Here is a 23,899-nt window from a genome sequence, read left to right as displayed (position 1 = left end):
GGAGAAGCAAAACTCTCACTCTTTATAGACAACATGAGGCTTTCTATGTGGAAAGCCTGAAAGATTCCACCAAAAAATTGCTAGAACTGATACATGAATTCAGTAAATTCACACAATACAAAATGAAAATACAGAAATCTGTTACATTTCTGTACATCAATAAAGAAGCAGTAGAAAGAGAAATTAAGAAATTGATCCTATTTACAATTGCACCAAAGACATAAGATACTGAGGAATAAAGCTAACCAAAGAGGTGAAAGACTTGTACTCTGAGAACTGTAAAACACAGATGAAAGTAATTGAAGAGGACACAAAGAAATGGAAAGACATTCCATGTTCATGGATTGGAAGAAAATCATTGTTAATGTCTATACTACTCAGAGCAATCTATATATTTAATGAAATCCCTATCAAAATACTACCAGCATTTTTCATGGAGCTACTACGAACAATCCTAAAATTTGAATGGAGCCACAAAGACCCCAAATAGCTGAAGCAATACTGAAAAAGAAAAGAAAAGCTGGAGACAACACAACTCTGTTCTTCAAGCTGTATTATGAAGCTGTAATAATCAAGACAGTATGATATGGCACAAAAGCAGACACAGATCAATTGAACAGAATAGAAAATACAGGGGGCGCCTGGGTGGCTCAGTGCGTTAAGCCGCTGCCTTCGGCTCAGGTCATGATCCCAGGGTCCTGGGATCGAGTTCCACATCGGGGAACTCTTCGCTTCTTCTCTTCTCTTCGCTCAGCAGATCGCCTGCTTTCCTCTCTCTCTCTCTCTCTCTCTGCCTGCCTCTTTGCCTACTTGTGATCTCTCTCTGTCAAATAAATAAATAAAATCTTTAAAAGAAAAAAAAAAGAATAGAAAACACAGAAATGGACCCACAAGTGTATGGTCAATCTAATCTTCAACACAGCAGGAAATAATATCCAATGGGAAAAAAAGACAGTCTCTTCAACAAATGATGTTGGTAAAACTGGACAACACCATGCAGAAGACTGAAACTAGACAACTTTCTTACACCATACACAAAAGTTAATTCAAAGTGGATGAAAGACCTAAATGTGAGAAAGGAAACCATCAAAATCCTAGAGGAGAGCACAAACAGCAACCTCTGTGGCATAGGTTATAGCAACTTGTTACTATACACATCTCTGGAGGCAAGGGTAGCAAAAGCAAAAGTGAACTCTCAGGACCTTATCAAGATAAAATAGCTTCTGCGCAGTGAAAGAAACAATAATCAAATTAAAAGTCAACCCTCAGAATGAGAGAAGATATTTGTATCTGATGAAGGATTAGTGTCCAAAATCTACAAAGAATTTATCAAGCTCAATACCTAAAAAACAAATAATCCAGTTGAAAATGGGCAGAAGACATAAATAGATATTTTTTCCAAAGAATACATACAGATGGCTAGCAAATACATGAAAAGATGTTTATCATCATTCATCATCAGGGAAATAAAAACAACAATGAGATATCACCTCACAACTGCCAGAATAATTAAAGTAAATAACACAGGAAACAACAGATGTTGGCAAGGGTGTGGAAAAAGGGAGAACCCTCTTACACTAATGGTGGGAGTGCAAATTGGTGCAGCCACTCTGGAAAACAGTATGGAAGTTCCTCAAAAAGGTCACAATAGAACTACCCCATGATCCAGCAGTTGCACTACTAAGTATTTAGAAAAGTTTACATTAACACTAATTCAGATGGATACATGCACCTGATGTGTATAGCAGCATTATTATGGTGAGTCCAAATATTGGACTTGCCAAATTATGGAGAGTCCAAATATTCACTGACTGATAAATGGATAAAGAAGTATACATCCGTGTGTGTGTGTGTGTGTGTGTGTGTGTACATACACAATGGAATATTACTCAGTCACAAAAAGAACAAAATCTTGTTATTTGCAATGATATGGATGGAGCCATTTATGTGAAATAAATCAGAGAAAGACAAATACCATATGATTTAATTCATGTGGAATTTAAGAAACAAAACAGGTGAACACAGGGGGAAAGAGGCAAACTGTAAAACCAACTCTTAACTATAGAGGACAAACTGAGGGTTGCTGGAGGAATGGTGGGTAACCAGATGGGTATTAAGGAGAGCACTTGTGATAAGCACTAGATATTGTATGTAAGTGATGAATCACTAAATCCTTTTCATGAAGCAAATATCACACTGTATGTTAACTAACTTGAATTTACAATAAAAACTTGGAAGAAAATAAAAACCTTTTAGAATTTCTTTTTTTTTTAAAGGAAGAGAGTTTTATTCAAGCCCAAGGAAGGACAAAAGCACAAGATACACAGTCTTAACATGGAAGAAAGTGCTCCAGAAAAGGAATGTTTATACAGGGTTATATACATTTTGTTTTTTTTTTGTTTGTTTGTTTTGTTTTGTTTTGTTTTTGTTTTTGTTTTTGTTTTTGAGATTTTTTTAAATAATTTTTTATTTTTTATAAACATATATTTTTATCCCCAGGGGTACAGGTCTGTGAATCATCAGGTTTACACACTTCACAGCACTCACCAAAGCACATACCCTCCCCAAGGTCCATAATCCCACCATTTTTATTTTGTTTGTTTTATTTTGTTTCAAGAGTAAACAAGTCATGATGAAGGACATTTCAGAAAATTACAAACTTTATATTATGCTTTTAGTATATGCAAGTTTGCAGGCTTCAGAGCTCTGGAAATAGAACTTGGGGAGATTTTTACTCCTATCTCTAGTTTGAAATATTTCTTTTTTGGTATTTGCTACAAAACAGATGCACAATGTGTGCTCAGGGCATATATAGAGCCCATACTTTGAAGTTTGGTGACGTCGTTCTGATTCTTATAAAAGTACAGCTTCCCTTGGAGCCCAGGAGCAGGGTCCACAAACATTAAAAGTTGAACATTTCCTTTATCACTAGACAAGAAACAACAAATAAAATTCAAAACCAGCAGAAGGAAGGAAGTGAAAAAGATGAGAACAAAAATAGATGATATATTAACTAAAAAAATCAATAGAACAGATCAGTGAAACTAGAAGCTGGTTCTTTGAAAAGATCAACAAAATTGATAAACCTTTAGCCAGACTCACCAAAGAGAGAAAGACAGAGAGGGCTGAAATAATTATAATTATAACTAAAAGAGGAAAAATAACAACCAACAGCACAGAAATACAAACAATTGTTTAAAAAAATATGAAAAACTGTATGCCACAAAATTAGGGAACATAGAACAAATACAACAAATGGATAAATCCCTAGGAACACATAACCTACCAAAACTGCAAGAAGTAGAAAACTGGAACATACTGATTACCAGCAAAGAGACTGAGTCAGTAATTAAAAAAAGTCCCAGCAAACAAAAGTCTAGGATCAATTGGCTTCACAGGAGAATTCTACCAAACATTTAAAGAAGAGTTAATATGTATTCTTCTTGAAATATTCCAAAAAAATAAAAGAATAAAGAAAACCTCTAAATTCATTCTATGAAGCCAGTATCGCCCTTACACTAAAATAAGATAAAGGCACCAGAAAGAGAGAGAGAGAACGCTACAGGCCAATATCCCTGCTGAGCATACATGCAAAAATACTCAAAAAATATTAGCAAACCATAACCAAAAATATGTTAAAAAAAATCATCTACCACTATCAAGTGGGATTTATTCCTGGGATGCAAATGCGGTTTTATATTCTCAAATCAACCAACATGATGTATCACAACAATAAGACAATTGATAAAAACCATATGATCATTTCAATAGATGCAGAAAAAGTGCTTGACAAAGCACATTATCAAATCATGATAAAAAGCCTTCAAGGAAGTAGGTTTAAAAGGAATATATTTTAACATAATAAAAGCCATATTTAAAAAACCCACAGCTAACTTCGTACTCACTGGGAAGAACTTGAAACCTTTCTTCCTAAGGTCAGGAACAAAATAAGGATGTCCTCTCTTGCCATTTTTATTCAACATATTATTGGAAGCCCTAGCTAAAGCAGTTAAAAAACAAAAAGAAATAAAAGGCTTCCAAATAGGTAAGGAAGAATTAAAACTTTCACTATTTGCAGGTGACATGATATTCTAATTAGAAAACCTGAAAGACTCCACCAAAAGCCTGCTAGAACTTATAAATGAATTCAGTGAAGTTGCAGGATGAAAAATCAATGTGCAGAAATCTGTTACATTTCTGTACACTAATAATGAAGAGGCATAAAGAGAAATAAAGAAAAACAATCTGATTTATAACTGCACCAAAAATAAGATAGCTAGAAATAAACCTAACCAAAGAGGTGAAAGAACTGTAGTCTGAAAACTATAAAAGACCAATGAAGGAAATTGAAGATGATGCAAATAAATGGGAAAACATTCCATGTCCATGGGTTGGAAGAATGAATATTGTTAAAATGTCTCTACTACCCAAACAAATCTACATATTTAATGTAATCCATATGAAAATACCAACAACATTTTTCACACAACTAGAACAAATAATCCTGAAATTTATATGGATTTACAAAAGACCTCAAATAGCCAAAGCAATTTTGAAAAAGGAAAGCAAGGCTGGAGTTATCACAATTCTAGACTTCACATTAAATTATAAAGTGATAGTAATCAAAACTTTATGGTACTAGCACTGAAATAGACACATCGGTCAATAGAACAGAATGGAAAACCTAGAAATAAACCCATAATTATATGTTTAGTTACCTTTGACAAAGCAGGAACGAATGGGGAAAAGACAGTCTCTTCAACAAAAAACTGATCAACTACCTGCAAAAGAATGAAACTAGACCACTTTCTTACACCATAAACAAAAATAAATTTAATATGGTTTAAAGATCTAAATGTGAGACATGAAACCATAAAAATCCTACAAGAGAGCACAGGTAATAATGTCCCTGATATCAGCATAGAAACTTTTTTAGGTATGTCTCGTGAGACAAAGGAAACCACAGCAAAAATAAACTATTGGGACTATATAAAAATAAAAAGCTTCTACACAACTAAGGAAACAGTCAACAAAAGTCAAAGGCAACCTACTGAATGGGAGAAGATGTTTGCAAATGACATATCTGATAAAGGGTTAGTATTCAAATTATGTAAAAAACTGATACAACTCATCACCCAAAAGGCAAAATATCCAATTTAAAAAAATGGATAGAATACATGACAGACATTTCTTCAAAGAAATACAGTTGGCCAACAGACAAATGAGAGAATGCTCAATATCACTCATCATCAGCAAAAGTCAAAACCACAATTAGATACCATCTCACCCCTTTCAGAATGGCTAAATTAACACAAGAAGCAACAGGTGCTGGCTAGGATGTAGAGAAAAAGGAATGCTCTTGCACTATTGGGAATGCAAACTGGTGCAGCCCCTGTGGAAGAAGTGTGGAGGTTTCTCAAGAAGTTAAAATTGAACTATCCTAAGATCCAATAACCACACTACTTGATATTTACCCCCAAATTCCAAAAGCATTGATTCAAAAGGATATATGCAACCCTACATTTATAACAGCATTATTTACAATAGCCAAGATATGGAAACATACCAAGTGTCCATCAATAGATAAATGGGTAAAGAATATGTGGTGTGTAAGACAGACAGACAGACACACACACACACACACACACACACACACACAAAAGAATGAAATCTTGCCATTTGCAAAGACAGATGGAGATGGAAGATACAATGCTAAGTAAAATAAGTCAGTCAGAGAAAGACAAATACAATGTGATTTCACTCATATGTGAAATTTAAGAAACAAAACGAATGAGCAATGGAAAAAAAAATAGAGACAAACCGAGAAACAGACTCTTACCTATAGAGAACAAATTGATGGTCACCAGAGAGGAGGTTGGTGGGTGGATGGGTTAAATAGGCAGTGGGGATTAAGAAGTGCCTTTGTTTTGATGAGCACTAGGTGGTGATGTATGGAATTGCTGAATCACTATATTTGTACACCTGAACTAACACTGTATGTTAACTAAGTGGAATTAAAATAAAAACTTGAAAAAATAAAATAAAATCCAGTGCCAGAATTTTATTGCTGTGTTTTCACTTTTGTGAGGAGCGGTGTTCTGTCATTACCATTTTTTAATAGAATTTCACTACTATTCCTACTTATATTTTTCTATACAAATGTTTATAGTTTGTCTACTTCCCAAATAATTTCTTTATTTTATTATAAAAATTATGAATCAATTTAGGAAAGATTCACATTGTTACCATTTTAATATTTCTAGGTAAGAACAAGATCTGTTTTTTCATTTCTCCAAAACTTTTTTTGGAATTATCAGTAAACTTATTTTTCTTTCCATTTTTCCTGTGTTCATAGCAAGATGGATTCTGGATATACTCTGAATATTGTAACAACCACCTGGATGCCTGCATGGAACTCTCTAAACTAATGAAGGACAGCCGCTACCAGCACTTCTTTGAGGCCTGTCGCCTCTTGCAGCAGATGATCGACATTGCTATTGATGGTTTCCTTTTGACTCCTGTGCAGAAGATCTGCAAGTATCCCTTACAACTGGCTGAGCTCCTCAAATATACTGCCCAGGACCATAGGTAAAAGAAAAAAGAAAGTAGGGGTTAGGAGAGCCTCATCTACATGTTGGTCTTTATTGAGAACATATGTCCTTTAGCTTTTTTGAGCTTCCTTCTGTTAACTTCTCTGCACAATGGGTTGGCAATATATCATTGCTTACCTCGCAGGGTTATTCTATGTGTAAAGCAAAGGAATGCTTGTGAGAGTTTCTTATAAACATGGGAATCACAATGCACAAAAAATCAGTATGCATTATCATTATGGCACAACTTAACACCGTGCCTTTAGGGAGATTAGCTGGGTCCTTAGCCCTAGGTTTATCTAAGGGAAATAATCTAGATGGAATAATTGTTCAGCTGTCTATTGTGCTCTGTTTGATAGATTCAATATCCTAGTAACAGCCTGCATAACTTGTACTGACTTTAGATTTCTTCTGCAAGCCTATATCTCTGGTATTCTTTAGTCTTTTCCACCCTCTTCTGGCTCATCCCAACTACGCCTTCTCTCTTTAAAAAAAAAAAAAAAAAGATTTTATTTATTTATTTGACAGACAGAGATCACAAGTAGGCAGAGAGGCAGGCAGAGAGAGAGGGGGAAGCAGGCTCCCTGCTGAGCACACAGCCTAATGCAGGGCTCTATCTCAGGATCCCGAGATCATGACCTGAGCTGAAGGCAGAGGCTTAGCCCACAGAGCCACCCAGGTGCCCCTATTGTGCCTTCTCTGCAGACTCAGAGCATGACTGGGGAGTAAAGAGACTTAAGACTTCTTCTGAAGTTTTTTTTTTTTTAATTTTTCAGTAGTTTTTTTTAGAGAAAACCAACCCAAAAATGACCAAGAAGCTTATCTCTCTCTGAATGGAAATGACCTACCAGCAAATAAGCCTACCAGTGAAGTATATGCTGAGAGTCATCTCCAGCAATGAGTGAACCACCCCCCTACTCTTTCACATGCTTTACTTTATGACCTAGAGCCCTCAGCCTTTTTATAGCCTGCCTTTAATTAGTATTAAATCCCTGATCTTTTACTCATTCAGCTTTCTTCTTGATTGAACCTTCTAAGAAGAAAGAAGACTGTTGTCCAGTTTCCCTTAGCTTTCAGCCTAATTCTCATTAGACCCACTTCCTACTTTCACTTGACTCCATTATCTGGTTTTCTTGGAGCTGACTTCCAGACCTAGTTGTAAAAGGCCATGGGTATGGGTCAGTTGGTTTTCTTTATGCTAAGCTAGGACCAGTCCCTAGGTTCATTTTTAAGTTGATGGTGTTTCTTTAGCAAATAATGGTCATGTGCTTCAGTTTCCGGAGCCTTGGACAAATTTCAGATTTGAATCCAAATGTGGTAACACTGGACTCTCCCTTTGTGAGAGAATACCACCATTGGTAGCTCTGCCTGCCATACTGTGTTGGCTGTGAGGGAGGTAGGTAGTGAAAAACCATGAGAGACTCTTGACTCCAGGAAACAAACTGAGGTTGCAGAAAGGGAGGTGGTTAGGGGAGGGGGTAACTAACTGGGTGATGGGCATTAAGGAGGACACATGATGTGATGAGCACTGGGTGTTATATGCAACTAATGAATCATTGCACATTACATCAAAGACTAATGATGCACCATATATTGACTAATTGATTTTTTTTAAAAAGAACAAACGTAAGGTGGGATGCCTGGGTGGCTCAGTTGGTTAAGCAGCTGCCTTCAGCTCAGGTCATGATCCCAGCATCCTGGGATCGAGTCCCACATCGTGCTCCTTGCTCCGCAGGGAGCCTGCTTCTCCCTCTGACTCTGCCTGCCACTCTCTCTGCCTGTGCTCGCTTTCTCTCTCTCTCTCTTTCTGACAAATACATAAATAAAATCTTTAAAAAAATAATAAAAATAATAAAAATAAAAGAACAAATGTAAGGTTTTGCAGTTTGGTCTAAGAAATCAAGACGGAGACAGAGTTCAAGGACAGCTTAGAGAGATGCAGCTTCTAGACAGGCTATTTTTAAAATATGCTTATTTCAGAGAGCAGGAAAGCAGGGAGAAGGGCAGAGGGAGAAGCTGACTCCGCACTAAGCAGGGAGCCTGATGTGGGGCTTGATCCCCTGACCCTGGGATCATGACCTGAGCCGAATGCAGACACGTAACACATCAAGCCACCTAGGTGACCCTAGACAGCATAATTTAAAGAGATTTAGGAAGCATTAGTCAACCATGAGTTCAATATAAGTCAGCAGTTGGGTCCAGAAGAAAAACTTTTAATAACTAACATTTATTAAGGCTCAGAATAAATAAGAATTTAAGAGAGTTTTTTTTTTTTTTTAAATTTAAGTTGTCTTGAGACAGAATAAACTGGTTAGGATGTACAGTGAGCATCCCACCACTGGAGGTGATAAAATTTAGTAGCACTTAAAGACTATGATCTGGCAGGTATTCACAGAACACAGGAGACCATCTAAGAGGAAGTGCTACATGGTGTCTGACCTGGCAGTTAGAACTGCTGCTTTCTCTGTGCCTCTTATTATTCAACCACCCCACACTTCAGTGTATTAGGAAAGAAAAAGACAATTGCTGTGTATGTATTTCTCCTCCTTTTTTTTTTTTTTCTAATTAGTGCTGGGACAGTGAGCAGGTTAACGACCACAAAGCATGCTTAGCTTTTCTAAGGAAAGATTAGTTAAGACTGAATCATAATTCATCCTCTTGCCCTCTCTGTCTATTGTAACTCCACCAAATGTCTGGGATCTCACTTTCAATCTGCTTTTCATAGGGGCAATTTGACTGGAAGTCAGATCAGACAAGCAGAGAAAACTGGGAAGGACAATATAAACTTTAACAAGTAGGCCATCCAAAGTCCCAGGAAACTGAGCCTAAAGTTGCACTTCTGAGACTAGAGGTTTTGAGAGGTAACCCATGTGGTGTCTGTTCTAGAGAAATGTTTTATTTGTACTAATAATACTGCTAACATTTACTATAGGCCAGAAGTAAAACAGTTTATGTGGATGATTAAACCCTCAACAAACCCTCCTATAATTCTCCCATTTCACATATGAATAAACTGAGTCATTGGGAGAATCAGTGAGGCTTGCCAAAGACCACTACTCAGTGACAAAACTAGGGTCTGAGCCAAAGAGTGTAGATCCAGAGTCTTTTCTTAATCACTGTGCTACATCCTATCTGTATATCGTACTGGAGGAAAAGAGTAGATATTATTTCACAGTGATTTTGGGTAGAGTTCTCTAGAAATACGCAGTAGAAGAGATGGCAAAGCTCTGGACCATGCCAGGTATAAGGTTCCCTTCTTGATCCGTGGCTGATTATATCAGATTGGATAAGAAAAAGGAGCTATGTGAAAAAATGTTCATCATCACTAGCCATCAGAGAGATTCAAATTAAAACCACATTGAGATACCACCTTACACCAGTTAGAATGGCCAAAGTTAGCAAGACAGGAAACACCATGTGTTGGAGAGGATGTGGAGAAAGGGGAACCCTCTTCCACTGTTGGTGGGAATGCAAGTTGGTACAGCCACTACAGCCACTTTGGAGAACAATATGGAGAATCCTCAAGAAATTAAAAATAGAGCTTCCCTATGACCCTGCCATTGCACTACTGGGTATTTACCCCAAAGATACAGATGTAGTGAAAAGAAGTGCCATCTGTACCCCAATATTTATAGCAGCAATGGCCACGGTCGCCAAATTGTGGAAAGAACCAAGATGCCCTTCCACGGACGAATGGATAAGAAAGATGTGGTCCATATACACTATGGAGTATTATGCCTCCATCAGAAAGGATGAATACCCAGCTTTTGTAGCAACATGGACGGGACTAGAAGAGATTATGCTGAGTGAAGTAAGTCAAGCAGAGAAAGTCAATTTGTGGAGCATAACAAATAGCATGGAGGACAAGGGGAGATGGAGAGGAGAAGGGAGTTGAGGGAAATTGGAAGGGGAGGTGAACCATGAGAGACTATGAACTCTGAAAAACAATCTGAGGGTTTTGAAGGGGCAGGAGGTGGGAGGTTGGGGGATCCAGGTGGTGGGTATTGGAGAGGGCATGGATTGCATGGAGCACTGGGTGTGGTACAAAAATAACGAATACTGTTACATTGAAAAAATAAAAAATAATTTAAAAATAGAGCTATAAGAAAGATAGGGGTCTATTTCCCTTTTACGATAAAAAAAAAAAAAAAAAAGTCTGCAGGTAGGCAGTCCATGACTGCTGTGGTAGCTCAGTGGTTATCAAAAACTTGGGCTCCTTCCAACTTTCTGTTATCTCTCCCTAGGAGTAGGGAGTTTTTCTTATGGTCCAAGATAACTGCTGGAACTTCAACCATCAATCTACATTCCAAGCATCAAAATTGAGTAAGGGCTAAAGAAGCATATGCTATCTTCCTTAAAGGAGGTTTCTGAAAATCTCCACCCAGAATTATTATTTGCATATCACTTGACCCATCACATAATCACCCACTATTGTAAAGAGATAGGAAATGTAATATTTTACTCAATGTGGCATGGGTTCCATCTGAAAATCAGGGCTCTGTTACTAAATAGGAAGAGAAGACTAGATGTTAGGGTTGGCACACAACACATTGGCTCTCTAACACATTGATACATCTAACTTGTACTTTTGTGTCTTCACAGTGACTACAGGTATGTGGCAGCTGCTCTGGCTGTCATGAGAAATGTGACTCAGCAGATCAATGAGCGCAAGCGGCGTTTGGAGAATATTGACAAGATTGCCCAGTGGCAGGCGTCTGTCCTAGATTGGGAGGTAGGATCCTCATGAACAGGGGCACTGGGGAGTCTGAATAGCTTAGCTAGAATATCACATCTTAGACAAAGATGGATGAAAAGGAATTAAATTTAAAGAGCAGCAGAAAGGATTTAGAGCCAAGGCAAAACTTTCTACTAATGAGAGGTGTATTTGAGTAGCTTTCTAAGAAGGTTGGAAACATCTTTGAGGCAACACTTCGTTAAGAAAAGAAAGGTTCATCTCTTTGGGTGTTGCCAGGAAAACAAATTGGATCGACTCAATATACTTTTAAGCTCCTTTCCAGTCCTGGAGTTTTATCACCTCCAGGTGAACACTTGATTAAGAAGTAGTATGTACTAATTCACTCCCAGACACAGAATATAAAGTTGGTTCTCTCTCTGGTGCAGGCCAACCAACATACATCTTTTTTCCATTGGTGAGATTACCTTGCCCTGACACATTTACTAGGTCTACCCAAGCTTGCACCCTTGAGGCTGAGGTCATCATTCCTGCCGAATTGACAGACCAAATTCTGTTTTTTATCATTTGCTTATAAAAATAATTCCCGAAAGCCTCCTATTTCATTGGAAACAGCCACTTCTCTGAACTCAGAAAGTCTTCAGTGAATGAGATCACTAAAGACTTATTTCCTAGACACTCACTTACAAAAGCTATATACAATCTAACAAATAAATTGAGATTTTGCTTCTGTTCATGCCACTGCTCTGTTGAGGTTCTTTGGGTTTCTGTTCAGTAGAAACAGAGCTGTGAATTATAAAGCCTCACAGGTAGGTGTGTTGAGTACACCATTTAGTGTTTATCTCTTGTGCCCACCAAGAGAACCAGGGGTCATGGCATTTCACATTCTCAGATGCAGATTGTGAAATCTGACAGTCTGTAAGGCTAACGTAACCAAGATGGAAAGGCTGGTCATGCTATCAGGAAGTGGTCAGAGCAAACTTAAGCTTCATAGTCACAGTGTAGAAGTTGAACCAGTTCCTTATTCCACTTGCCTCAATTCTGGTATCATTTCCTGTGATTGAGAGGTAGTATTTCCCTAGCATTTCAAGCAGTAGCACATTTTAAGAAGATTAAGCATCAGCCTTGCAAACAGCTATTTTACTTAAGTCCAGAAAAAAATCATCTTTTGTTTATTCTGCTACCTCTGATCCTTCTTAATGTAGATGGCTGTTAAAGACCACAGTTCTGAGCATTTGGCATATTTTTTAGTCTTCTTTAAAGGATAATGTTGCTGTAAGAGTAGAAAACAGGAGTGATTGAGATGAAGAAAACGGAATGAAGAGACCCTGTTGCTCTTAAGAGGAAACCAACACTGGCCCAGACTTACTAGGGAATCATGGTTCTTCTTCCCTTGTATCTGACTTACTTTGGCTAGTTGCCTGATCAAAAGCAAAAAGCTAGATTAAATGACCTCTAACAAGCCCATCAACTCCAAGGGACTCTGAAATTGTGTCTGGTTATCAGGCCTCTTTTTCTCTACTCCTGCAGGGTTCTCTGTAAAAGGAGGTTCCCAGAAGCGTTGTTTTCATATTCCCTGGCACATTTTCCCTCTTCCTATGCCTACGAGATCTAATTCCTCCATATGCTCTGAGCCTCCAGTAATTGAAGGTAGAGCCATGGAGGACCAGCAATAGCTTGAAATTCTTTGCCTTATCCAGGGAACCTTATTAATACCAAACTCAAAAACTCTGAACTATGATTTAAAGACTCAGCATCTAAGAAAGAATTTCATATGCTTTTGTCTAGAAGTGGGGGATGGGAAACAAAGTGGCAATTTTGAGCCAGGATCAATGAGAGAATAGTTACTCTCTGCCTCCTTTGTTAGCATAATCATGCTAATCTCAACTGAGCCTATATGTATAACCCTGACACCCTGCTACTTGGTGAAGTCCTTCTTCATCTAATTTGGTAAGAAGAAAAATTCCTTATGGTTCCTTTTTCAGACTCTGGGTTCACTGTGGAATGTCCTAGCTCTAGAGGAAGCTTTTTTCCATCTAACCCTGGTGGGTACATTTGAGAGGGCAGGCCTAAAGTGTCTTATGTTTGTCATATCTAGTCTTCAAGACTTCTAGAATGTCAATCACCAGGGCTTTTAGGGGACCACTCTCCCCATCAACAATTCTGTCCAGGGACACACACACACACACACACACACACACACACACACACACACATATGTTGTAATGATGGTGAAAGTCTGAGAAGCCTATTCTTGACCAAGACCACAAAGCTAAAATTTTAATCTGTTCTCTAGATTCTCTCTGTGGTATTCTTTTCACTGCTGCCTACATACTCTTTTCAACCTTCTGCTTCCCACACCCCAGTTGCTTTCCTTGGTGATGCTGCAGGGACTTGTTTATGCAGTAAAAGGTCCATATATAAGCAGGTAGTAAGAATTCCTTGGGGGAAATATCCAAACCATAGTATGGCTAAAGGTTGATGAGTACTGAAGGACCACCCTGAAAAGGCAATAAGACATATCCACTCCATGACTTGCTAGCTATTGACATAAGTAGCCAAACCTTACTGGTTCCCTGATAGAGGTTCTTTGTATGTTCTACTTGTCCAAGCAGTTGCACAAGCAAAGAAAGGTCCCACAGCTTGCTGAGGGCTGCTGTGGACAAGCCTTGCAAATCAAGAAAATGATTTCTTGCCTTCCCCCAGAAGTCTGAACAAATAGGGTGGCTGCCAAAGCATCAACATGATAATTTCAGCTTTATTTGTCAAACTAAAAAGAAGAGTCATAGGGGAAACCTTCAGGGCTTAATCTACTTTGAAGGAGAATTGGGAAAGATTGTTGAGGGTTGGCAGCATACAGGCAATTGGTACCTACTCAGTAAATCAGAATATCTGAATAGAGAGTAGGAGGCCTTGTTTTATATCCAGACCTGACCCTACTTCAACTTATTCCATAAATATTCAGGACTTCTTTTTTTCAACTCTAGTTATCAACCCTGCTCCCTGCCCACCCCCCTCCCATGAGAACTAGAGTTCATGAAGTACCCTCTGCTCTGTCCCACTGCCCAGGGCTCCTAAAAAATAAATGGATGAGTAAGAGTATCATCCATACATTAAAGTAATAATCCATACCTTAGAGAGGCTGAGAAAGCAACAGGGAGAAGAATCTGTTCTTATAGACTATAATTTTAGGGAAATTTACATTTCTAATTTCTCTGATGCTGATGGTTGGTTGAGCTGTCACATTGCTACCCTTCACACTCATTAGATCCACTTGAAAGTAAATGAAAAGGAACATATCCCTGGAAGCTTCCTTTTAATCTCCCCCCCTACCAGAAATTTTTACCATGAGCCCAAATTTGTAGCTCATGTTTGAGAATTTGACTGTATATGATTGTGGTGACACCACTCCCCTAACAGCCCGCTTGTGTAATACCCAAAGACCAGTTCCAGTTTACCATTGGATAATTCAATCCAAAACGTCGTAGGAAACACAGACACCCAACATCATAGAAACAGAAAAACATCTATTTAAAAAGCTAAGGTAGTTTGATGAGGCATACTTCTGAGACCAGGAGATCAAGTGTAAAGCTGGCTGGATTTGTTATTTCCCTGCTATCCTGTGAATAGGCAGCACTGAAAATGAACTATATGAAAAGTAGGGTATTTCCCTTGTTCTTCTTTCCCTAGATCTGCTTAGGCTACAGCCTCACATCAACTGACTGAGCCATCCAGGTACCCCATTGATGCTAGTATTAATTTTCCTGCATCCTGGACTACTGATTTTTATCCCTATCTTTATATAGGTCCTGGAACACACCCTGTGCCCAGGGCTTTGGTGTAGTTTGCCTCATGTTCCAAGAGTTCTGTGCACAACCTGCATTAGTTTCCTCCTGACTGTAAGCTTCTTGAGAACAGGTGCCAAATCTGCCTTGGCATCTGACATATAACCCATGTACCTCTGACCTAGCAGAGTTACTGTGAAAAGGGGGCCTTAGAATCTCTGTAAAATTGAAGAACTGAATTAGCTAGAAGTCAGATGTGTTGGTACTTTTTTTTTTTTCTGTCTGACTATACAGCAAGAAGAGGAGTGGTTTCAGGCTATGAATAATATGGTTGTGAAGTTTCCTATTTCCTATTCCTATTTAATCAATGTATTTTAATAAATTGACAGAAGAAAAAAAATTTTAAGAGACCGAATGTATTCTCTTTTTCTCTTTCTATCATTGTCTCCTTCTTGCCCTCCCTTGTCCCCTTTTTTTACTCCTTTGGAAAGCAGAGAGACTTCTATTATTTCCTTAGGCTTCTTCTTCAGGTATAAGAAAGAGACTAAAAGAATAGATCTGGGATGAAGGACTGATGCAGAAAGAGAAATTAATAGAGAAAAAGACAAGGAAAGTAAGAGAGAAATCTCATAGAACCAGAATGAACCTTGGTGCCTATTGGGCTAGAGAGCAACTGGCATAGAAGGAATATAGCAGTCCTGAGTAGTAGGGCTCATTGGACCCAAGGGTGAACAAGAGTATGGGTCTTTGCCACTCATGGAGCCTAAGGATTCCCAGGAGTCCTCTCTATCCCTCTTTCCCCACCAGGCCTTTTTTGTACTCCTCTTGCCCCAGTCTATGTCCAGTTTTTAGTGCTTCCAGGCAGGTGACAGGTCCATCCCTTCTGCCTGGCTCCCTCTCACTATCACATGTTCTTCCCAGGGTGAGGACATCCTAGACAGGAGCTCGGAACTGATCTACACTGGGGAAATGGCCTGGATCTACCAGCCCTATGGCCGGAACCAGCAGCGGGTCTTCTTCCTGTTTGACCACCAGATGGTTCTCTGCAAGAAGGTAACCCCAAACCCTTCTTTCTTGAGGGAGATGGGAGATGGGCACCTCAGGAGCATCAGACCCTCCTTCTCCATTATCCCCAGCTCCCAATAAAGTGGTCATTATAGTAGGTGGGAAAAAACACCAGTGGCTTCTAATTTTGTGACTCCTTCTTTAACTTTTGCTATTTTTCCCTCTTTGTCAATTTTCCTTTAAAAAAATATAGAATAAAACTCTTTGTTCTCTTTCTTCTTGTCTTCTGTGATGGCTGTCTCTGCTCCACTGCATCTTATTGTCCTGTTATTTTAATTATGCATGTGTTTTGTTATTTTCTTCCAGAGATGATTATATTGGAAATTATTTTGCTGCTTTGGGGAATTTTTCCTTTTCTTCTCCTTCCCCCCCACCACCAGAGGAGAGGTGGAAATCCCCTTTCCTTTCTCCTCAGTCACCCACTAATATTCTACACCTCTGAAGTTGTCCCAAACAGCTTTTTCTCTGTATCCGTTGTTTTTAATTATACCCTCCTGGACATACTCTGTTGTCCTCTGTTTCATAACTACTAGTTATTTATGTTAGTTCCATTGTATTTTAGGAGGATCAGGCACTAAATAGAGTATAACAGTGCTGGAGGGAAGACTTCTTCTGTTCAAGGAACTTTCTGCATTGGGCCATTTCTTCATGTACTGAAGGGCCAGACTTGGAGGATGAGTGATTCGGGACTCAGAAATGTAACAATAGCAACAGAGGTTAGGGAAAGAGCAGAAAAGAAATGCAGATTTGAAACCAGAACATTTGGGCCGTAGGCTCTACTGTCTCTAACCTTGGGCCAGTTTTTTTTTTTTTTTTAACTTTATGTTCATATTTTCTTCAGCGCCAAATCAGACTGATGATAGAATTCATCTCAGAATGTGTTGAGGAGGACCACCTAAGGTAGTGGGAAGCAGTGAATTATAGTATTAAGAGCATAGGTTCTAGGGCCAGCCAGAAAGGTACCAACTTTTCCCATGAGCTGTGTCTTCTCTGTGCCTCACATTTGCAGAATGGAAATCATAATGGTTCTACAGAGAAGAGAAGTTGTGAAGGTTAAATGAAACAATATAGTTGCAGTGCCTGGCTCATAGTATTTAGTAAATGTTAGCTATTGGTATTTTTTAATTACTGCATATTTGGTGTTACTATTTATTCATTCAGCAAATCTCTTTTGAGAGAGACAGTATATGCAATAGTTGAACAAGCACAGATTTTTGAGCCAGGTAGTCTGGACTCAAAGCCCAACTCTACCATTTAGTAGCTTTGGTTCCTGAGTAAGCTTCTTAACTGTTCTAACTATAGTACCTCATAAAATGAGGTTATAACAGTACCCAACTTGTAGGATTGTTGTGAGGATTATCTGTTAATAAGTGCAAAGCATTTAGCTGCTGAGGGATGAATGCATGAAGAAAATGTGATGCATGCATACACACACACACACACACATACACACAACCACACACACACACATTGTGGAATATTATTTAGCCTTTAAAATAGAGTAGTGCCTGTCATTTGTGACAACACAGATGAACCTGGAGGACATTATGCTAAGTAAAATAAGACAGAGAAAGGCAAATACCATATGATCTCACTTTATGTGGAATCTAAAGCAGTTGAAGTCATAAAGGCAGAGTGGTGGTTGCCAGGGACTGGTGGGGATTTGGGAGATTGAGAGATACTGGTCAAAAGGTGAAAACTTTGCATTATGCAAGATGAATAGATTTTGGTGAGCTAGTATACAATACAGTGCCTATAGCTAACAATACTATATTGTGTACTTGAAATTTGCTGAGAAAGTACATCTTAAGTGTTCTCATCACAAAAAAGTAACCATGTGAGATATATATGTTAATTAGCTTGATTGTGGTGATCATTTCACAATGTATACATATAACAAAACATCACATTGTATACCTTAAATATATATAATCTTTGTCAATTATACCTCAATAAAGCTAGGGAAATGAAAAGCATTTGGAACAGTGTCTAGCATATGATATATGCTAAGTGTTAACTGTTACCATTGTTGCTGTTATTATTCTGTTATTAAGAATGTACTCTAGATGCTGGAATGAAATAATGAGAAAAATAATTCCAGTCCCATCCCTATGTGCCTTCCTCAGGCTCTGGAGAGAAAACCCAGGGTGGTCAAGGCTAGGGGTGGGCAGTAACTGGGGCCCCTCTTAAAAAGACCTTACTGACAAGCAAGTGAGACAGACTGCAGTCCCTAAGAGTTGCATTCCCCTGATTGCAGCATCTGTCATTTATACAAAATGTTTGCAGTGTCTTACTAAACCCCATGAATACCCAGTGAAGTCAAATTCAATTATCTCCCAACTGTTTGAATTATATAATGTCAGGAATTAGAGTAGGCTCCTTGCTGGATCCATGGCTAGGCTTGGCGCTTGTCTGCAGACTGCCAGGGACCTTCTGGAGAAGCACTGGCACCCTTGATATCCTCCAGCTTGGATGAGTGTAAGGGAAAAATAGGAAAGCTGGCACGCTCTTAGGCAGGGAATTTGTGATGACCTAAATAGCATCTGTGGTGGACACCTATTCACCATGTGCCTATGAAAGCACTCAGACCACCATTAACATGTGGCATTTGGGCAGCCTGGTCCCAATGATACCTTAGACAACCAGGACTCCAGAGGGCTTTTTCCCTCTTCTGCCATATCCAGAAGCTGAGCAGAGAAACTTCTGAGGCTTTGTCAGCTGTTTTTCCCTGGGAAGCCCCTGAGTGAAGCAAGAGCAAGGAGGGTATACTACTTCAGCACAACTTAATAAGCAGACTACAAGTTGTGAAATGGAACTAATGTAACTCAGGAGTGTGGTGCCAAATATAAGTTCTATAAGAGTCTTCATTATCAGTGCTAGCATTCAGAAAAGGGAAATTGCAACAACTTGAGCTAGAGATGCCTTCAGGGAAGACTTGAGGAGGAAGAATCTATAAAATTGACCTGAAGGCTGGAATTGGATTGGAATAAGAGGTATTGTTGGGGCAGGGAGGACACATTAGTGTGAACCTAAGTATAGATCTGCGACCACCCCCACCCTGAAAGGATAAATGGAATTTCCAAGGACATAGAGGTAGCTATGTAAAGTTTAAAATATTTAGTTACTTTTGCTTTGATTTATTTTTGTCACAATATTTAAATTATTTTGAAAGTTTAAATGGATCAGGAAGAAAAAAGTGAGATTTTTAGGTTCATCAAAGGAGTTTTGAAGGCTTACCAAAGAAATTAGTCTGGGTGCACCTGGATGGCTCATTTGTAAAGCATCTGCCTTCAGCTCAGGTCATGATTCCAGGATCCTGGGATTAAGCCCTGCATCAGACTCCCTACTTGGTGGGGAGCCTACTTCTCCCTCTCCTACTCCCCCTGCTTGTATTCTCTCTCCGTGTATCAAATAAATAAATAAATAAATAGTAAAAATTAAGAAATAAAAAAATTATTCTGGGACCAAGAAAGCTCAGGACCATATTTATTAGACAAGGCTGGCCTCATGACCTGGAAATTGCATGTTTAGATTTGAGGTTTACAAACATTTTTAGAGAAAATTGAGGTGCAGAGAGATAAAATGGCTTTCCCAAGGCCATAGCTAGTAGGTTAAGCAGCTAGGAGTCTGTATAACTCACACTCTTTCCATATGTGTCGCATGCTGCTTTGTGGCCTTGTCTACAATTTTCTGATGGGATTTTTTGAACAGTAGGTAATTCTTAATAATTCCTATCACATCCCTAAACTTGGCTTTATGACTAATCTTGTGCATGAAAACTCACATTCAACACTTTGGGGAGCTATAAAGAGTAGGAAAAGGGAGAACCTTAATCACACATTTGTCTAGTCCTACTCTCCTACCACAGAAGCAGAACTCTCTCAAGTTTATTGTTATCATTAAATAGCTAAAGAAATAATAGGCGTTTCAGTTGGTGTTTTTAATTTAGCTCCAAGATCAGGTACATCCTTTCCTGTTTCGGGAAACTAGTAAAGATTGTAAAGGCTGACAAGGATTATGACTCACCAACTCAGAATTAAAGAAAGCTGTATGTGATGCTGGCAGGCTGGGTCCAAAGACCCAAAGAGGATCCTGTAGGACCAGCCAAGAGTGTTCTTGGCTTCATAAAGGATGGAAATAAACCATGAGCCAGCAGGATGTGAAAGCAGAGATTCCTGAAGATAGAGAGAGAGTAGATACAGAGTTTCTGGGAGACTAAGAAAGGAAAGGTGGGAGTCTCATTTGTTCAGGGTCTGGGTGGTTTTATTGCAGATGGTGCTCTGATATAGTTGTCCTCTCAGGCATCTAGGTACCAGTTAGAACAAGGACAAGGGCCCAGATATTATTCTTTGGAGCCAGGGGGCCTTGGTATTGAGAGGTCTAGCCATGGTTGTCTAAAATACACACATGATAGCTTTGTCCAGTCATTCTCATCTGGTCCTTCTTTAGATATTACCTATTCTAGAGAAATCATTAACTCCTGTCCTTTATAAGGAGGACATATGCTGTTTGCATTACAAAACGTGTGTAAAGTGGGATAGGAATGGATGTCCTAGCAAGAATAGAAGCAGAAAAAGGAGTGAAAAACAGATTTTTATGGAGTCCTTCAGTTTCCCTGCCTCATTGGCTGAAGTTAGGAATAGTGGGTGGTTAAGGCTACCTATTCTAGTCAAATGGTTACCTACCTATTAGCTGTACAGTTTGGACCTAGCTTCCCAGGTCTATGTGTATTTGTATTAAGTGTTTTAAGCCATGTTTCAGGCCTTTATGAGATCAAACTAGATTACATCAATCCATTCTCCTTAGCTTGTCCTGCTTTTGTAGTTATATTGGACTGACAGGGCCCACTTTTTATGCACGTCTCATAAAGTGTTCCTAAGGACTGTGGAAGTCAGCGCGTGGGAACAACCCCATCCTTTTGGCCAGGATTGAGCTTGTCTATTTTGAGTATGGTAAAAGGAACCCAGGCTCTGAATCAATCTTGGAGCAACATTGGCCCACTCTGTATATAGCTGACTTTTTCCTCTCCTTTGAACTTGATGCGAGAGACACCCAACAAATCAGAACCCATCTGTACTCAGCACAGCTTATTTATATGCACAGTGATTATGGGATGAAAAAGAACAATGTAGGCATTGTTTCTTGCAAATCAATTCAACAACACCTGTATTTCATAGCCTTGGACTTTGAAATGGACACAGCTACAGTGGGAATTCTTAAAGACAGCCCTCCCCAGACAAAGCAAAACACCCAGTTTACCATGCAGTGTGAAGAGTCAGGATTACAAAGGCAAATTCTTTGCAAGTAGCCTGCAGTTGAAAAGTGAGGCATGTAAGACAATTCAGCAGAATAGGAATAGTTTAACCAAACTGTATAATGTTAACAAAAATTAATGAGCATTTCTGATTCTGTGAAATTGTCTAAAAGGCCAAATATATACAAAGAGGAGGGAAAGTTGGTCAGAATGAGTTGGCTCCTAGAAGGCTTCTCTCAAGACAAAGGATATTCTCGGCCAGACTTAGTCACACCACATGTCCCAAGAATAGATGTGTGTCATGGGCATGCTATGAAGGTGCACACATGAGTTGTGTCTTTCCAGTGTCAACTTTATTCAGTCATAAAGTTAATCACAATTATAAAGCAGGTTTAGGATTCCAAAGTCAATGACATTTCACCATGTGATAAAACTTGGCTACTTATGCAACACAGGGTAGGACATAAGACAAAGCACACAACAAATAACAGAAGAGGTGTAGGAAGTTAATGAACCAAACATGAAGTCTGTCTGTGGGTGTGCCATTGAGATAAGGCCTCAGTCTGGTCTTGGTCAGCTCTCAGCACTTACTGCTTATTATGTTCAAGCAGTGAGGGATCTCGGTTCTGGTCAGAGATCAATCGGGTAGAGCCTTTGGTGGCAGTTGCCTTTTTTAAGTGGTCAGACATAGAGACTTCATGTCTCAAGAGTCTGATAGTTTGCTGCAAAAATTCTCCCCCTTTTAAAGGGATTTAATTGGTTCTGGGTCCCTGCAGACCTCCTCTGGTTCCACTCATTATCAGTTCTAGGGTGCCAGCTGATGCTGGTCCCAACAATATCTTGTAGCTGCAGTACATTTAACTACCTGCATCATTACATGACACAGATCCCTGCTTGACATAAGAGAGTCCATTTTGCTCTCTACAGTGTGCCATCAGGGGGAGTTGAGAGTAGTCCTAAGAGAAGGAGGAGCTGAAAGACCACTCTGAGAGATACTTATCAGACCTTACATTCCACAGATCCACAGGTCATTTCATCTATCCCTCTTTTTTTAATTCATAAAATATTTGACATTCAGGGTCACCTGGGTGGCTCAGTGGGTTAAGCCTCTGCCTTCAGCTCAGGTCATGATCTCAGGGTCCTGGGATTGAGCCCCACATGGGGCTCTCTGCTCAGCAGGGAGCCTGCTTCCCCCTCTCTCTCTGCCTGCCTCTCTGCCTATTTGTGATCTCTCTCTCTGTCAAATAAATAAATGAAACCTTTAAAAAAATATTTGACATTCAAAAAGATACATAAATTATATAATGGGTACCTATGTACTTACTACCCAGTCTAAGAAATAATTCATTACAAATACATTCTTTCTCCTCTCCCTCTCTGCTCTTTACCTTTCTTTTCCTTCTTTCCATCTTCTTTCTCTTTGCACTCTCTTGAATTTGCATGTGTCATTGTCATATTTTTGTATAATTTCTGTAAATATCTCTCTGCTCTTTACCTTTCTTTTCCTTCCTTCCATCTTCTTTCTCTTTGTACTCTCTTGAATTTGCATGTGTCATTGTCATATTTTTGTATAATTTCTGTAAATATGTATGCATTCCTATATATTATGTGGCATTCCTTTGTAGGTTTTTAAACCTCATATAAGTGGAATAGATAAAGATGAGATAAGGCTGCAGAGGGAAGAAACCATGGGATTGATGAGCATGGGATTTAAGGTTGCTGTGACATCGTAGCTTTTATTTATTTTTAATTTTTTTTATATTTTATTTAAATTCAATTAATTAACATATAGTGTATTATTAGTTTCAGAGGTAGAGTTCAGTGATTCATCAATGGCATATAACACCCAGTGCTAATTACATCATATGCCCTTCTTAATGCCCATCACCCAGTTACCCCATCCCCCATCCACCTCCCCTCAGAAACCTTCAGATTGTGTCCTATAATTAAGAGTCTTTTATGGTCTGCCTTCCTACCTGATTTCATGTCATTTTATTTTTCCCTCCCTTCCCCTATAATCCTGTTTTGTTTCTTAAATTTCACATATAAGTGAAATCATATGATAATTTTCGTTCTCTGATTGACTTATTTTGCTTAGCATAATACCCTCTAGTTCCATCCACATAGATATAAATGGTAAGATTTCATGTTTCTGATGGCTGAGTAACATTCCATCGTGTGTGTGTGTGTGTGTGTACATGTGTGTGTATGTATACACACCATATCTTCTTTATCCATGCGTCTGTTGATGAACATCTCAGCACTTTTCCGTAGCTTGGCTATTGTGGATATAGCTGCTGTAAACATTGAGGTACAGGTACCCCTTTGGATCACTGCATTTATATCCTTTAGATAAATACCTAGTAGCAGAATTGCTAGGTCATAGGTAGCTCCGTATTTAACTTTTTTTATTTTTTATTTTTTATTTTTTATAAAAAACATATATTTTTATACCCAGGGGTACAGGTCTGTGAATCACCAGGTTTACACACTTCACAGCACTCACCAAAGC

The 23,899-nt window shown here is 38.9% G+C and overlaps 1 protein-coding gene across 7 annotated transcripts in view; it reads left to right on the top strand.

The window, feature by feature from the left end:
- Nucleotides 1–23,899, top strand: part of ARHGEF9 (Cdc42 guanine nucleotide exchange factor 9) — a 223,369-nt gene that overhangs the window by 159,556 nt on the left and 39,914 nt on the right. For all 7 annotated transcript variants that reach the window (XM_059385143.1, XM_059385137.1, XM_059385142.1 and 4 more), the window contains 3 exons: nt 6,356–6,588; nt 11,193–11,322; nt 15,990–16,121. In XM_059385143.1, the coding sequence (XP_059241126.1) occupies nt 6,356–6,588; nt 11,193–11,322; nt 15,990–16,121 (495 nt within the window). The remainder of the gene's footprint in view (nt 1–6,355; nt 6,589–11,192; nt 11,323–15,989; nt 16,122–23,899) is intronic.

Source organism: Mustela nigripes, chromosome X (genome assembly GCF_022355385.1).
Source record: "Mustela nigripes isolate SB6536 chromosome X, MUSNIG.SB6536, whole genome shotgun sequence".
Taxonomy (NCBI): Eukaryota; Metazoa; Chordata; class Mammalia; order Carnivora; family Mustelidae; genus Mustela; species Mustela nigripes.
This window is presented reverse-complemented; position numbering and strand designations above follow the sequence as displayed.